Source organism: Phocoena sinus, chromosome 5, assembly GCF_008692025.1.
Source record: "Phocoena sinus isolate mPhoSin1 chromosome 5, mPhoSin1.pri, whole genome shotgun sequence".
Taxonomy (NCBI): Eukaryota; Metazoa; Chordata; class Mammalia; order Artiodactyla; family Phocoenidae; genus Phocoena; species Phocoena sinus.
Genome location: NC_045767.1, coordinates 114,482,170 through 114,500,025, shown reverse-complemented (window position 1 = coordinate 114,500,025; position 17,856 = coordinate 114,482,170). Strand labels below are relative to the sequence as shown.

The 17,856-nt window shown below is 44.4% G+C and overlaps 1 protein-coding gene across 4 annotated transcripts in view; it reads right to left on the bottom strand.

The window, feature by feature from the left end:
* ZNF827 (zinc finger protein 827) overlaps nucleotides 1-17,856 on the bottom strand; it is a 176,825-nt gene that overhangs the window by 109,741 nt on the left and 49,228 nt on the right. For 3 of the 4 annotated variants that reach the window (XM_032633168.1, XM_032633169.1, XM_032633167.1), the window contains exon 4: nucleotides 13,051-13,531. In XM_032633168.1, the coding sequence (XP_032489059.1) occupies nucleotides 13,051-13,531 (481 nt within the window). The remainder of the gene's footprint in view (nucleotides 1-13,050; nucleotides 13,532-17,856) is intronic. The other variant, XM_032633171.1, reaches the window with a different exon arrangement.

Below are 17,856 nucleotides of genomic sequence, written 5' to 3'. Positions count from 1 at the left end.
AAATAATAATAATAAAAAAATGGTGCGCTGTCTATTAGGTCCTTAATTTTGATTCTTTGGGTAGGAACAATATAAAGTGAATGGTTATATATTTTTAAAAATGCTTCAGGCTTGCATCTTTTATTTTTGAAACTTTAAAAAATTCTAAGATGAGCCTAGGAAAGAGATAAGAAACTACTGAGGCCCTAGAAGCAAATCCTAACTGCTGGAGAGGGCAACCATGAAGCCAATGCTCTCTGAAGATATAAGTAGCTTCTGGGAGCATTAGTCAGAATATGTGCTACATAAGACTTAAGAAAAAAAAAAAAGATATTTGGCATTATTAGTACAACCCAGATTTAACAGAACTGTAATAAGACACTTTTAAAAAATAATAGGCAAGCTGTATGTTGCTGTTTTATAAATTTGCAAGGTACTTCATACCTGGTTTTCATTCTGACAACGTCAAGAATGGCATAAAACTAGTAAGGTGCTGGGGAAATGTAAATATGGCTAATGACATATCAAAAAATATCTGGGAAACACTCATTTGTCCAAGTTTTAGTTTCCAAACATTTGGATCTAAATAGATGATGTAAAAGTAGCAATAAGAAGGCTACCCTGCTTTTTTTCAATTACCAGAAATATTTACACTAAGAATAGTGCATAAAACCCTATATTTTAAAATTAATATGACTGCATAATTGCCATCATTTTTTAAATTATCTTAATTTAAAAAATTGTTTTTCTACAGGGAAAGGTGAAACTAAAGTTGTTTTCTCTTTGGGGAAATTGCTAAGAGAAAAGCAGTAATTTATGACTCACTGCCTGGTCTTTACTTCATTCTTACCACTAACAAGATCTGTGCACATATGGAATTCAGTTTGTAAAGGACTTCTCACAGCAAGTACCTTGACTTCCGTTTATGTATTGTCAAGCTTCCAGACACTCCACTTAACTCAGTGAGGAAGTCCCACTAACCAAGAGGTCCCTTCTCTCACTGTTCAAACATTTTGCAACCTGAGAAAATTATGATTAAAAATGATGTACATCTGTAAGTTCATGTGCTCGATGGAGTTGGGCTGCCAGTGAAAGGAAACAAATCAGCTTTTTCTAAATCAGGATTTAGAAAGGATTCAAGACAAAGGCTAATATGGGAAAGGAACGGGAAAGCCACTGGGATAAAAATGATTCCAAGTTTCTAATTCTAATAGGCCAGCATTAATGAGTTGTAAAAGGAACTGTCTTTCCAGCGAGGTGTCCTCAGTACACTTCGAGATTCTGTCTAAGCCCCTCTCATCCCCACCCCCAGGACAATGCTGTATAACTTCCTTAAAGACCATTATTTGTTTCAATAACGCACACAACTAGCATTTGAATAGTTATACAGGAATTGATCCTTCCATCAACCACAGGAGACAGGCATTGTTACCACCTTCATCTTGCAGGTGAAGGAACTAAGGTCCCAAGAGGTTAACAGACTGACTTCTCCAAATCAGAGACACTGGACTTCAGGGCTTCTGGCTGAAAATGCACCCAAGCGTTCTCCTTTCTCTCCAAGATAGTCCAAGCACCTTTAAGAAGGAAACTAACTCAAGCAGTTGCACTGTGGGCTCTGGGCAGAAGTGATACGGTGTGAACTAAGTATCGTGAACGAGAAATGAGGAAGGGTGGCGTGTAACCTGAAGGAAAGGCATGTTTTCTGGTAGGGAAGAATTTTATGAAGATCTAAGAGGGTGGAAGAGAAAGAAGGGACTGCGACGTGACTGTTACTGTTCTGCTTTGTCTGTTTCCTCTGGGGAAGGGAAACGACACTTTCCTTGAGTTTAATGAGACCGAGCTCTCTTTCAGCTCAGAGTCTGCTGAACTGGTACATGAAAAAGCTAGGCCATTGAGAATTTTACTTACTAGCTCCCCCTAAAGCAGAGCCAAGGACCCTTGGACCTGGAACGGACCGCAGATTTGGTGGTTTTCAAACAGTGTCCCAAGGAACCAACCCTAGGATAAGCTTCTGGGGTTCCAATAAATGTCGGTTTCCAATTTAAGCTTTTAAAATTATTGAAACTAATTTAAAATTTTAAAATGTGGACCCTCAGCTCTGTTATATATAAAATGTCAACTCACTGGAAACCACTGATGGGTTAACTTGAGTTAACAAGTTAATTCGGTTTTGTGTATCACTTGTGATGCAGTTCTCCCTGCCTCTTAGGAGTGGCAGAGTTCTAGTAACGTGTCATTAATAAGGAAGTGCTTGGCTGTACACTGATCTTTCCAAAAATTCAGGCCTGTGCATGTTAAAACTGTACGATTATGGTACGACTAAGGTCTGTAGGTATGCCTCAAATCAGGCTTTCTCAACCTCAGCACCACTGACATTCTAGGCTGGGTAATTTGCTGTGGGTGACCGTCCTGCAAACGGTAGGACGCTTAGCAGCATCCCTGGTCTCTAGCTACTAGATGCCAATAGCACTTCCCAGTCGTGGAAACAAAAGTTTCTCTAGACATTGCCTTACTCTCCCCCGAGCACGCCTCTGGTTGAGGACCACTGCCTTAAATTAGGTGCCAGGGTAGTTTCAGGTGTATCTGCTTTGGTGAAGCTTCTGATCGTGGGTAACAGCCACACAGAAATATGTAGATACACATATTTGGTTCTGCCCACTTAATATGGGCCAGGGAGTATGCTGTTTCCTTGGATTAATTTATCTGATCCTCTCAACGACCCTCTGAAGTAGTTACTATCATTATCTCCATCTCGTAGGTGAAGAATCTGAAACTAGCAAGATTAAATAAACTTCCAAATAACGGTTAACTGAGTGATAACCAAGTAGCTAAAATAGAATTATCGATGGCTTTAGTACCTGCTGAAAGTTTGGGGTGCTTTTGTCTGGTCTTTATTATGATAAGGAATAAGGGCAATTGCTAAATGTTGTCAACTTTGAAGCAAAAACTTTTTATTATTGTACTCTTCTTTCAAGCAGCTGAATACATTTAATTAAAGGGACCCTGAGATTACGAGGTGAATTGTTTAAAATCTTATCTCATTTGCCACAATGTCCCTGTGTAAATGGTATTTCTTGAAGCTGCAATCAGCAAAATAAGTTTAGGAATACACTAGATGCTTATACTGCTGTAAGACCTCATCTTAACATAACACTAATTTCACGCGTGTGGGAGTATCGCTTAGCAACTTTTTTCTAATCGCTGGACTTTTAAAATAAATAAATATAATACATGAGAACCTAAAAACTAAAGTTAAATTTAAAAATACATTAAACTACATATTCTTCGTGTTTTGTATATTGAGTCTGCCCTTAAGATTTTGTTTGGAAAAAAATGGGTTTAATGTTTGAAAACCAACAAACAAAATGAAAACCATTACTGTTTTCCACTCCCTTATTTTACAATAAGAAAACACAGTCTCAGAGAAGGATAGGACCTTTTTAAAACCACACAGCTCATTCATGATAGACTCAGAATCAGAGCTCAACTCTCCAGATTACAAAGCAGGGCTGTTATAACTACCCAAGTTCCCTTGTAAGTGTATGTAAGGATGTATGATCCGTCTGGGGACCTGGGATTTTTTTGACAACTTGATGCACTTTGGGTGAGAAGAAAATAAATTGCCTTCGGAAATCATAAGGAAAGCCGAGATTTCATTAAATAATAATTAATAACAGTGAAGCATATTATATTCAAATAGAAAGTTTAAAACATTAGCTAAATATTTTCAAACGTTGCTCTCTCATAAGGTAAACTACTTAATTGGCCTTAAGCAGTTTTATATTTAGTGTTTAGCGGAGTTTTAACCATCTTATATTTCTCATTATATTTCATTATATCTTTCATCCCCACCTGAGCTAATCCTCGGTCACACTTCAGTGTCTATGTCTGCAGACCAGGGCCGCGCAGGTCCCCTGTGACAGCCACTGAGATTATAGACAGAGCGACAAAGGGAAAACAAAAGAGCCTTTGGGGCAGGGAGGGTAATAACAATAAGCAGCGCCACCGAACTTTAAAATAAATAAATAAGGCTTTTCTCCGTGAACGAAACTACTAGAAGCCGCACATAATAAGCAAGAGCGGCTATCTGCTGGAATCCACTTAACAGACAGGATATCTCCCTTGTCAAAAGCAGGAAGGACCAGTCCTGGAAAACCGATCAAGCCTCTAGCCGGGAGGAGATGGGAGAGAAAGCTGCATTTTAAATTCACGCTATTAACACATCCAAAGAATGAGCTGTAGGAACAGCCGTGGAGTGATTTGCATGTAAGAACAGCTTGAGGTGACTTGAGACTGGAAAAAAAGAAAACCTAAAGATTGGATCATATATTTCCAACACTCTTCAGGGAAGTCGGTGACCATCTGCCCCAAATGACATCTGCTCTGGATTGTTACACTTGTCATTTTAAATGACTATACTGACATTCTGGTTCATACATTGGTATTTTAATGTGTTTTTGTCTTTGTGGAACACCCAGTGAGTCTGAAGAACTCTGGGCGTTGCAAGGAGACTGCAAAATGGTCCTCATGATCCCTTCTGCCTGCAAACCCACCCCTTTTGCCATGTGACTGCACGGCTCTTCCCATCAAGAGGTGGAGCAGATTATCCCACCCTTTGAATCTGGGTTGAAGTGGCTGGATTTGGTCACTGGAAGGTGGTGGAAGTGATGCCGCTGGACCAGCTTTGAGCCCAGCCTCCTGGAGCACTTCTGCTCTCTCCTTTGGAAGCCAGCTGCCGTGTGGGTGAGCCCAGGCTAACACACTGAAGGATGGGACACCCTGGGGGACAGAGAGAAGCCCTCCCAGCTGGGACCCACCTAGACCAGCCATGCCCTGGCAACCTGGCAAGGTGCTGCAGATGGATGAGTCAGCCCAGAAGAGACCAGAAAAAGCACACCAGTCAGCCATGCCCAACTGCCAATCCCCAAACTCGTAAGCTAAGTAAATGGCTCTTGTGTTGAGCTGCTAAACTGTGGACCGGTTTGTTACTTAACTCCCTGTGTGACCGACCCTAGTTCCTAGATTTGGCCCCAGAAGCTGAGGTCCCGGCCAACGGCAAGGTGCTCACACCCTTTGAGGCTCCCTTTGAACAGCCTGTTTTCTTCCCATGGACCACCTCTTTCTTCCGTACTCTTTATGGCACTAGGAGCTGGTTGTGACTTTGTAAATCTTTTCTTTTTTTAAGTTAAATCTTTATTTATTTATTTTTGGCTGCGTTGGGTCTTCGTTTCTGTGCGAGGACTTTCTCTAGTTGCGGCAAGCGGGGGCCACTCTTCATCGCGGTGCGCGGGCCTCTCACTGTCGCGGCCTCTCTTGTTGCGGAGCACAGGTTCCAGACGCGCAGGCTCAGCAGTTGCGGCTCACGGGCCCAGTTGCTCCGCGGCATGTGGGATCTTCCCAGACCAGAGCTCGAACCCATGTCCCCTGCATTGGCAGGCAGATTCTCAACCACTGCACTACCAGGGAAGCCCTTTAAATCTTTTTTAAGTGAAGTAATACCACAACCTCTGAAAACCTGCCTCCCAGAGTATATATGACTAATGGAATACCTTTCTTATCATCTACCACGGAATACATTGTGGATGATACAAAGACATTATAAAGGAAACATCATCCCCTGCCGCTGCCCCTCCCCACCCCCCTTAGCAGTCTGAAACATAGTTGAAGAGGCAAGGCTAAGACACAAGCAGTAATGCAAGGATCACCTTGGATGTTAAGATTCTAAGTATCATTGGAGCAGGCAGTAGGGGTGGATATCACAGCAATAAGACGCAATGTTGCTAGAAATTCTCTACGAAGATACGGAACCACTGGGGGTCGGAGATGCATTAAACTAGTTATTTTGTGGGGGTTTTCGGGCCACACCGCACAGCATGAGGAATCTTACTTAGTTCCCGGACCAGAGATCGAACCTGTACCGTCTGCAGCGGAAGCGCAGAGTCCTAGCCACTGCACCTCCAGGGAAGTCCCTAGTTATTTTGGTTTTAATAACATTATTAATTCTTTTTAGAACCCCCCCTCCCCCATTTTACCTAACAGGAGGAAGATTTATGGAACTCCATGGTTCCAGTGACCAGACTCCTGCAACATGAGGGAAGGCAGGTAAATGGAAATGGGGGGCAGGGGGAGTGAGTACCAGCTGGCGATGACTCAGCATTTTTCTTGAGAGGAGTGGGGATACCATTACTCAGGAGAAGGAAGCCAGGCAGGGGCACAACCTGATCCCAGAGGTATCAGAAGAGTCCATTAACGCCTTGGAGGCCTGGCGGAGGGGAGGGAGGGTCCTGGGGTGGAGGAAGCATCTGGGAGGGAGCTGGTGGGCCAGGAAAGCCCACGCTCGAGGGATGGATTGTGGGTGTATTTTGAAGACACACAAAAATTTAACCAGATTAGTGACTGAATTAGCATGCATTAAAAACGATGTCATGGTTTGAAGCCAAGGAAAATAAACAGTGAAGCAGACGGAGGTCAAAAGACAGTTCACTCAATTGACAAAAAAAAAAAAAAATTAGGTAATAGCTTATTAAGTGTTTAGGCAGCGCTGAATCTCTGCTCTATCCCTCGGTCGCCAAAACCTACTAAGCCTCTGCTTCCTCATCTATAAAATAGGTTTAACATTAACAGGGCTGTTGGGAGGGTTAACTGAGAAATTACATCAAGTTGTTGGCACCGCCCCGGCTCACTGGAAACCCTTCTGATTAGTAATAAGGTAAGGCTCAGGATAACAATAGTAGAAGTTGTAACAACAGTAACAACAGTAGTGAGTGGAAGAAAATGTACTTCTGAGGGAAGGAAGAAAATGACCTGGATTCAGTTGTGCAGAAGCATAGAGTTTGAACAATTTTCCCAAGAGTCTATCAAGGTAAACAACTACTGTGCGGACAATTCTGGAATGAGATGAGCTCTATCCAGCACGGTGAGGAAAGAAACGTCTGGATTCCATTGGCAACCCTTCTAACACTACTGACTTCCAGTCTTGGTTTCCTCAACTACATGCTTGTTAGAGCCATTGAAGACACACTGTAACTGGCTTTACTCTTACTACTTTATCTGCACTAAACAATGCCTGAAAAGCCCACAAGTATTAGCACAACTTCCGGTGGCATCTAACATACGACGTTCAGAGAATGAATGGCTCCCTTGCTGGGGACTCGGACTCTACAAAAACAAGGGCAGAGAACAGAGCCAACCTCCAGTTTCACCACTTCCTTACTTTGTGATGTGGGGGGAGGGGATGCTGGAGTCTGGCTGCCTGGATTAGAATCCCAGTCCCACCGTTATGAGCTGTGTAAACGTGGGCAAGTTTCTTAACCTCTCTGTTTTCATCTGTACAATGGGAATACCAACACTATCTTCCTCTCGGGTTGTTATGAAGTTCAAACGGGTTAAATAGCAAGGCGCAGGCACCACGTAAGTGATTGTTAAGGAAAAATCATAAACAATGAGTCAGTGTCGCAAAGTCTCCGTCCCTGGAGGCCTGAGCACATGAGTGTGTAACTCCAGGTCCCACTTTCTTGTTACGCCACCTACTCCCTTCTGTGACTCAGATCAGCCCTCATCCCGTGGAGCGGCAAGTGGCTGAAAAACAGGAAAGAGTCACACTGTCCCTCTCATACGAATCACCCACCAGGTTCGGTAAAATCCAGGATTTCAATAGGACATTCGGGCTGCCTGCACACATGACGGCCCACAATGTGGCTTCTGACACCAGGAATTTTAGTCAAGTGATCAGTGAGTGCCCATCATGAGAAAAGTCAGGCAGGATTAAAAAAGGGCCAAACTGAAGATACAGAGGAAGACTGCCAAAAATAAACCCACTGAGGGAAGGCACGCTTAGGTGTGGGGAGGGCCCCAGCTAATGGCACTAAAGCCTGAGGGCATGAATGGCAGAAGGCTGGCACTTCCTTGGTAGAAGGTTGCTAAGATGTTTGACAGAAAGCCAATCAGAGCCACCCGGTAATAAGGATGCCTAGTTAACGGGCATCTCCCGGCCCCCTCCTTCTTCAGCAGCACAAACAAAGGTATCACAGGATAAGGAGCCGCCATTTACAGACAAACCGTATTGTAACTACAGATGCATAACATTATGGGAAAGAGATGGAGGTGGCAGAACAAAGGCCCACGGGAAACCGCAAGATACAACACAAACATTCACCAGCTCCCCTTCGTTTATTCAAGAGAACCTTTGCCATTTTACCACTGAGCTCCTAACACATTCGAAACAATTCAGCCTGGACCCATTTGCAAGTCACTGTTTTCCGAAGTCCACCTCTCATGGTTAAGATGTTTCGGCCCCAATTTTGTGAAATTAATAGAATATGGGAGACAGGATAAATTTTTCTGGCCAGTTTCCAAACTAAAAATAGTTGAAATGACTTGTATCTTTTATTTTCAAAAAACCAAGTACAAAAAGATAAAAAGATATTCCCAGCCAACAACTGAGGTGCCAAGTTTCTGTCAACCGCTTGGTTCTAATTTGGAGAGTTAGATTTAAATGTGATATCTTGAAAAGTGTAGTTTTCAGAAAGAGAAACGATGTAAGCCCACAGCAGGCAACTTTTAATCAGGCGTCTAATGATGGTACTCCCAGTTCCTAGATGTTCTAGATGAGTCTCGAGACTTTCTAATTCTAACTGGAGAACATCAAGATGCTTCTTTTAATTCTCCTGTCATGTGGCTCCACGAGGGAAAACATGGGGCTCAATGACCATGACTCACCCAGGCCTCCAGTTCATGTTAACCTTGGCCTATAGTGAATGCCTCAGACCCATCCCGAACCACCAGGCCCTTTTCATGGTCTTGGATAGAAAGTGAAGGAAGAGAGTTGCACTGAAAAACTATAGGTGTACTGAAAAAACAACAAACACAAAAACAGGTACCAAATTTATCTTCCACATCAGTGGTCCTTAGTCCTGGCTGCATTTTAGAATCGTTTGAGGATTTTAAAGAAAACACCAATGTCTAGGGACTTCCCTGGTGGTCCAGTGGTTAAGACTTTCACTGCAGGGGGCACAGGTTCAATCCCCAGTTGGGGAACTAATATCCCGCATGCCACGCAGTGTGGCCAAAAAAAAAAAGAAAACACCAATGTCTAGGTCTAGGTCCTATCCTAGACCAACTGAATCATAATTTCTGGCAGTGGGGTTGGACCCTGGCATTTAAAAAAAAAAAACAACTCCCCAGGTAAGTCTAATGTCAGTCAAGGTGAGAACTGCTACTGGATAAAGGAGAGAAGGCACAGAAACAGTAGGAATTTAATCTCCTCTCCCCTGCATAGCCCCAGTCACGCGGCTACTGAATCCCTTGCCCTGACATGCGACAGTCTGCATCTGCCTTTTGGCTTTCAAGAAAGATCGATGCAAATACGCAAGGCTGCAGCCCTCAAAGGCCTGCCTCCTAGGCTGAAACTTGGAGCAGAGTTTGCAAAATTATCTTTTCCAACAGTCCAGAAAGCCAGCAGCAGGGACTGTCCCATCCTCTTCCCTGAATCAGTTATGGTGCTGAGCCTGGAAAGCCTTGGTCCTAGGGAACAAGGCTAATCTTGAAGGACGAAGGAATGTTAAGTGTGGGCTCAGGCAGAAGAAGAGTAGATGGTTCAGGGAAGGGGTATGATTTCACAATCACAGACACTAGGAAACCTCAAAATGGGGGTAGGGAGGGAAGGATTTAGAGTCCTTTTAAAAGAAGATTCCAGGGCTTCCCTGGTGGCGCAGTGGTTAAGAATCTGCCTGCCAATGCAGGGGACAAGGGTTCGAGCTCTGCTGGGAAGATCCTACATGCTGTGGAGCAACTAAGCCCGTGCGCCACAACTACTGAGCCTGCGCTCTAGAGCCCGCGCGCCACAACGACTGAAGCCCGTGCACCTGGAGCCTCTGCTCCTCAGCAAGAGAAGCCACCGCGATGAGAAGCCCGCGCACTGCAACGAAGAGTAGCCCCCTCTCGCCGCAACTAGAGAAAGTCTGCACACAGCAACAAAGACCCAACGCAGCCATAAATAAATAAAATAAATTAAAAAAAAATAGTAAGCATCCTTTACACACTTATAAGGTTTAAAAAAAAAAAAAAGAGGATTCCACCAGTGATTTTTAATCCAGTGGGAGCAAGAAAGACTCCCCTTAATCACCAAGCAAGAAAGAATCAAGTGTTTTCCATCTCTCTTTTGGAAACAAGAAGGTATGGACACGCTTGAATTTGCCACTGTGCTCCAGTTCTGCAGACTGTGATGTGGCCGGCACAGAGACTCCCAGCCCCCGTGTCCACAAACAGCTGCACCCTAGAGTCCCAGCAGGTGCACACACAGAATCCAGCTCAAAAATTCACGGCAAGAACAATGGCGCCGTTATGATGCCTAGGGACAAGGCCTGATGCTAACCCGACATCTGATAAGGGAAAGAGCTAGAAACTCAGGCACAGCTCCCCGGGATCTGGCCTTTTGGTCCCGGGATCACAGTCCAGACACAGCCAGGTAGAAAACCACAATGACGGCAGCTATCAATTCTAGAGGCTGACCAACTAGAGAGTGAGTGGAAGAAAAATAAATAAATAATGCCTCCCCACCTCCGGAAAATGTATTCCTTTCCTTTTCCCGTGGGCTGCATTGCCACTGTCACCAAGTTTACAGTTACATCCAAATATGCACACACACAAAAAAATTACCAATGCATCTCACTCCCCGGTGACTTTGTAACAGGTTGCTAGGTAACAGTGCACACAAGTCAGGTTTCAGGACCTCTAGTAAGCCACCATAAAATAGCTGCGCGGGCCTTTTGCATAAACAGCGTGCATTTGTTATCTGTTTTCTTATGCCAACTGATCAGTCAGTAAATACTGCGACTGCCAAACCCGTAAACAAGTCCCCGTCAATAGCCGACTGAGAAAACAGATCACAGTATAAGGCCTGGGTGCACAGTTTTTCACCCCAACCTACCGACTGGCTTCTCCTCTTGTGTTTTTCCTGTTTGCAAGCCTGGCTCCCAGAAGCCACAGGCCTTATCTTGTGCTCCCTGAGACTGGGTCTGGGGCTAATTACAGCCTGATGCTGGGCACTCACAGCTGAGCTCCGCAGGAATTGTGTACCATCAAACCTTCCTCCACCCCCCTCACCTTCCTCAGGATTAAAAACTTTCTGGAGTCCTGGAGTAAAGGGAGTACCCTCTTCCTAAGAGTTACTAACCCCATACTGAGTTTCCCCTGTCTGCTAAGTAAGGAAATGTCCCCGTTTGTTTCTAAGCTATGCTAAGTGAATATGCTATTGCATTCCTTGGGAAAGTGCTAGAAGAGCCCAGAAAAGGAGCCCCTTTTGCTCTGACATTGGTGGGAAGAACCAGAAGATCTCAGAAGAAGAGCCAGAGATCTCCCAGAAGTGAAAACTAAAGGATCAGCGGCGAAAGGAAAACCAGAAGCCTGAATTTCCCCCACATTTTCAAAAACGTTTAAATACAAAAAGCAGAGTCTCAAAGATCACACGTCCCCCTAGGTTGGGATACAAGAGGAGAAGACAAGGGAAGACCGTTCTCCACTGCCATGGTTGAATTCCTGACACCGGATCATTTCCGGTGTAGGACGAGCTCACTCATCTTGCAGGGTGGGATGCCTCCCTGTAACATTTCCATCTCAGTTCTTTCTGCCGTGCCTCATTTCCATCCCCTGCCTTTCCTCATTTCTCCCAACCAGCGCTGTGCACTCCTGAGGGGCAAAGACCTGGGGTGATGGGGACATTCCAGAAGACCTGACTGAAGTGTCACTGAGCAAAGGGACTTCAGAGTGAAGCAGAACCTCGAATTCACCTGGCGATGACATTTAGTGAAATGCAACTCACAGTCCATTTAAAGGAAGGTGGTGACCAATTATTCTCCATTTAAAAGGGTATTGTCAATCTCCAAAGAGCTGAAATGGCATTTGGAAATCATCCTGGGGACTGCCATCTTCACTGAAAGACAGAACCAATTCTCAGCCGACCTTTCCCCACCCTCCACATCTCTTTTAAAATTTAAAATCAGACATTAAAAAATATAATGAGTAGCAGCACAGACCCACAACATGTTTTCTCATTCCAAAACGTCAGGAAAAACAGCGCTCCCTCAGCATCTCTACACCCCCTCATTCAACTCCACAACTTAAGGAATTGAGGGGAAAAAAAAGAAAAAAACTAAAAGAAACATCATGCATAATTTGATGGTGAAGGTGATATCAATTAGTAATAAGTTTTGAAAACATACTCCATCTTTTTTCTAAAAGGCACTGGGGCAGTTGCAAAAGAATGTTTAAAAAAATTTTTTTTTTCTAATTACACTTTACATGAGGTACCTGGAGTACTTATGTTCATAGAGACAGAAAATAGAATAATGGTTACCAGGGGAAGAGGGGAGGGTGGAATGGGGAATTCTTGGTTAATGGGTACAAGGTTTCAGTTTGGGAGGATGAAAAAGTTCCAGAGATGGATGGTGGTGATGATTACACAACAATGTGAATGTACTTAATGCCAAAGAACTGTATACTTAAAAATGGTTAAAATGATACATTTCATGTTAGGTATATTTTACCACAATAAAAGAACTTTCCATTAGAAAAAACAAAATTTAAAGATAATTTTATCAGTTGCTCAAATTTTAAAACTCTATAATTCCTAATAGTAGTCTCTCTGTACATGTCCTTTAAAAATCTTTTAAATCAAGGCAATAAAGAACTTGAATAACACAAAGCAAGATGACCCATACAAGCACTTTAAAGAACCCAACGGAGAGACAAGTTAAAATGACTCAAGGTCACACAAAGAACTGTCACCAACCTGGCTCACGCTGTGGCCTGTCCCCCACAACAAGAACTCATAAAGGGGGAAAACCAGAAAGAAATCAACAATCCCTGTTGTTTTTAGACCCAAACCACAGCCATGCCTACTTCCAAAGGACTGCAAAAAACAAGTCTCAAGGAGAAAATGTATGAGCGTGCAGACGACTGGAATCTCAAGCGATCTTGAAATCACTTAGTCCTACCAGCTCATTTTCTAGATGAGAATACTGGTAGAGGCATAGAGAAGAGAGAGAGAGAGAGAGGACAACCCTCTTCAAGTACCTGACAGCTTCATGAGAAAATCGGACGCCATCTTAACCGAGATGTCCTGGCTGAACAACGCGGACGCACTGTTGGCTGCATACTCGGAGGGCTCTCTCAGCTTCGTGTGGTTGGCCGGCCTGTCGGTAGCATTCAGAGTAAAGGAGGTTGGCAGGCCATTATCTTCCTTGGGCTCCTCCTTCACCAGCAAAGGCGAGACGCCAGCCCCACCCTGGCTAGTCCTCTCTGGAGTGCTGGACGTCATCATGGTCCCCACTAGCTCTGTCCCTCCTCCTTCCCTTTGCTGCCCCAGGCAGGCACTGTCACTGAGGTGGGGAGATCCCTTGACATCGGGGTCTGGGATCTCCTCCTTCACCTTGGCTTCTGTCCTCAGGAAGTGCTGATGGCAACGCATGTGGAGTTTCAGGCTGAAGTGACGGGAGGAAGTGAAAGGGCAGAGCTGGCACTGAAAGGTCTCTCCCCGGTCCTGGTGCTGATGAACCTGGCGGAGAAGCAAGAAGAGTGAGCTAGCCACTGTGTGCTGATGCAAAACGCCCTGCTGTACATCCGTGCTACTCAGCAACGATTTCCGCACGGTACAAAGGGCCGGCCCAGGGAATCTCATCGCTAGAGGAGCACTTCATTACGTGCTTCAGGTCGTGAGGGCCATCCCTAAACATAAAGCAGGTCCACGCAGGTTAAGAATCCATTAGTAAAGCCATACTCACGACTGAGGATGCTGTCTGCCAATGGAGGCCGTCTGGGGGAGAATCCTCCTAATATGCTAGTCATCCCATCTCGGTTGATGTCTTCAGAGAAAACATTATAAACCCAGCACAATTTGAACTTACATACTTACTAGTTGGGGGTCAACAGAGGTAACCTGTCAAGTAATATAAATACCCTGCAGGGACCCAATTATTACCACCCAGAGAATTAGTTACGTTTTGCAAACATGATTTCCATTTTCAAAAATGCTTCTCTAGGTAATTAAGAATGTGGAAAATAATGCCTCCAGGGTATTCCCATTTCATAGACAGAGAAACTGAGACCCCAAAGCACGTGGCTAGAGCAAAATGACATATAAAGGAAGCAGAGGGGGACGAAAACCAGGGGCTGATGCCCACCAAGCTGTCTCAGAAAGATGGAACCAGTGTTTCCAAACGTGGTTCTGTCTGCAATGAAAGAATGCAGACTTTTAAACACAGTTCCAGCCTTGCCTGCACAGTACCTGTAAAAATGGCTAGGAACCTTTTTCTTACTTCCTGCCACAATCAAATTTAGTGCTTGAAAAAGTGAGGAAATCATTGCATTGGCCCGAGCGAGGCTTGGAGCTGGCAGGTGCTCATAAGCTTGTAACTTCCCCATTCATCTCTGCCAATGTACTTCAGGGCTGACCTGCTCCACCCTGCTATTTCAGGACTGGCCCTCCCTTGAGTAGAAACTGCCAATGGTGGAGATTTGGGCCAAGAGATTTGGGGAGTTGTGTGATTTTGGACAAACGAGTGGTTGGAATTCAAAACCCAAGTCAAACCGACCTCTCATCTTTGAGAGGTGATCTAGGCAGGATTTGAATCCAGGTCTAAGGAAGGTTAAAGGTTAAAGATTCCTTAATCCACTGGGCCACCTGGCCCCTCTACGCGGGCTTCCTTTCCAAGAGTGCAAGTTTTACTACAGCCGTTTATGCGTTCTGAGTACAATCCAAAAGCATTATTCACCAGCCAAAACATACTTTTAAATAATGTTGAGTGACCAACGAAAGCAAAGAAATTAAAAGTTAATGGTGAGATCCTGTCGCTACAGCACCCCACTGTGGCTTTTTGAAAAAAACAACAGAAGAGATTCTGGGTCCCCCAAAGCCTGAATTTCTCCACAGAGATAACCGTATACGCTTAAATTCAGTTACAGCAAAGCCTTGCTCATTAAAAGGCTTCCCCTCTGCAACCTCGGGAGGGGCTGGAATGGGGGGGACACACACTCTTTGTCACCAGCTGTTAACCGTCTCTGTTTTTCGCAACAAAGGGAGTTCGCTCTGGAGTGGAGCAGTTCATTTACTTTCTCACTCACAGAATCGGGAAGCTTCCCCACCCTCTCCTCCAACCAGTTCACACAGGAGCAAGCACCTTGGGGGGGCCTCAGGTCACAGCCCCAGGGGACCCTGACAGGTGCCAGCCACAGCTCGCCCCGGAACCAGGTGGCAAAGGTCATGAGGCTGAAAGCTTCCAGCGTCCCTGGGAGCAGTGCGGTGGGGCAGATTCCATTTCAGGAGTGTCCTGACATCTATTGCCCCGGGAGAGGACAGGAGCTAATCCAAGAACAGAAGCTCCGGAAGCAGCTTCTGGAAAAAGGAAAAGGACAGAGCCCATGTTCTAAAATCAAACAGGGAGCCCTGGATTCAAAAGCGTCTGTGCCCAAGTCCTGTATGCGGTTCCTCTTCCCCCCGATACTGGCCTGGCTGTATTTAGTGGCAGAAAAATGAGTGACCGTTGAAAAGAAAAACAGTGGATGAAGTGTTGACGGTCACACTTAGAATTTTATTAGAGCTAGACCTTCCTGGAGGGGCGAGAGCTCGCATTTGGCCTTGGAGGGAAGGCTCTCCCCTGCTCTCCCGACAGAAAGGGATCATCTGTACTCTCTTTAGCCCGACATCGGCTTAAAAACCCCTCTTGGTCGGCTACTGTCGAGAAACACTTGACTAAAGCGTGTCATTCTTTCCAGGTCCCATAGAGACCTGCTTTCTGCAGGTCATCCTTCACAGAGAGAGTATGTCACCACCCCAAGAGGTGGGAAGTATAAGGACTGTTGCATCACTGGGTCTACCTCCTGGTAGCAGCTGGACAAACACGAGGACACTTCGGGAAATATCTCCACCTCACTGAGGGGACAAGGCAGGCTGCGAGGGGGCTTACCTAGGAGTCAGCTCCTTAGCTGGCAGGCCTGAGACTAGAAAAAGTCGGCGCCCTGACCCTTGCCTATTTCTTGCCGTTTCTTCACCCGTGTTCCCGATCTCAGCCCTCCACACCTTCTCTGTTCAATTTTAGCTTATGAATTCCGCATTTAATTCCTGTACGCTCGCTCATCCAGGAAAGTTGTAAAAGACTTAATGGAAATCTAAGATAACCCCGAGGAAGCTGGAGGCATTTACAAGCTCCTTCCGCAGCAAGCCATAAAAACATTTGCGTGATATATGGAGGAGGAAAGGCAGGCTTTCAGAAAATTGTACAGTGCCTGAACCCAGTAAGTACTGTAGTTGTTGAACAAATAAAGTAGAATCCCGTTCTTCCTTAAGTAGCTTTATGTAATCAATACAGAAGATTAGGATGATAATGGTTATTTCTGCGTGATGGGATTAAGGGCCAGTTTCAGATTCTTTTTATCAGTATTTTCTAAATTCTCAACACGAAAGCTATGTCATGAAGAGAGAAAAGCAATAAAATTTAGAGTAATTCTTTCATGCCATGTCATCGACTTATTTCTAAGTGTAAATATATATTCAGATGGCTTTCGGATAATAATTACTACAGTGGCTGTATTTATTGAGTGTTTCTCCACGCTGGGCATCATATTAAGTGCTTTATATCCGTTATCTCATTTAACCCTTATAACAAGCCCGTGAGCTAGATAGTATGATTAGTATCTCCACGAGCGGAAACGGAGCCTTGGAGAGGTTAAATGATTCACCCAAAGCTCCGCAGCTACTGAAAGTCATGGAACCGAGATTCTAACTGAGGTGTTTTTTTTTTTACCACGCAGTTTGAGATCTTAATCTATAGGCTATACTGCCCCTACTTCTGAGGTAGGACTTGTTTTAGAAAATCTATCCATCTTGTAGCCTCTGGTGCACGGAGCAAAGAATATGTATTCCTAAGGCCACAGCTATTATGTTTCTCTGTAGACTATGTTTTCAAAATCTACCAAAATGAAAGTATGTCTCATCAAAATTAAATCATGAATTCTTTGATCAAAGCAAAAAACACGGGCCCATAAGTGAGGTGGAGAACAGAAAAGAAAGCAGACACCATCTGATGAAATTAAACTTGCATAAGCCCCTCTCACACTCCCCTCCTCAAAAGCTCAACAGGTTAGGACACCATGAGTTTGAATAAAGTAGTCATTTCACACCACTGCTTTATTGTACTGGTTATTGATTTGTTCTGAAAGCATTCTAAGACCCCACGACCCACAGAGCCCTGGCTGCTCTCATCTGCAACGCTGTCATGGCTGACGGTCTGTATCATCAAGGCACCCAACTCATCTCCCTATAGTTTCAGGGTCAGTAGTTCTTGCTATTGAAAACCCAGCTTTTTTTTTTTTTTCCCCATGGGTTTATAAATAGGTTGTTTTAAGTGACCCTGAGCTGAAAACAGGCTTACAAGGTGTCAGGCCAGATGCAAGTTTTCTGCTCACTGAAGCTTTAAATTTGCCAGAACTGATTTCTAAACACAGAGTAGGACACGGTAACAAAAACAAATTTTAGTTTTAAAGGCATTTCTTTGGAAGGCTCATCCTGCTAATGAAATCCACTTTGCAGGTGTAAAATAAAAGATTTTACGCTGGGAAGAGTTGACAGAGGATGAGAGGGATGCAAGTAAAACACTGAGTCAGCTCAGTAAAATTCAACCAACCAGAACCCCTGGTTAAATGGATTCTGAAAATGAAGGGCCTGCTACTCCCTGGAGACAAAGGCAAATGGTAGAAAACAAATTATATCATGGCTTTAATTTATTTTTTTAATTTTCCAAGCAATTTCCTAAAGTCGGTAGAGGTTCTGTCTGATCATACATTTTTAGATCCACAATTCTAAACAGTGATTACTGATCTATTCAG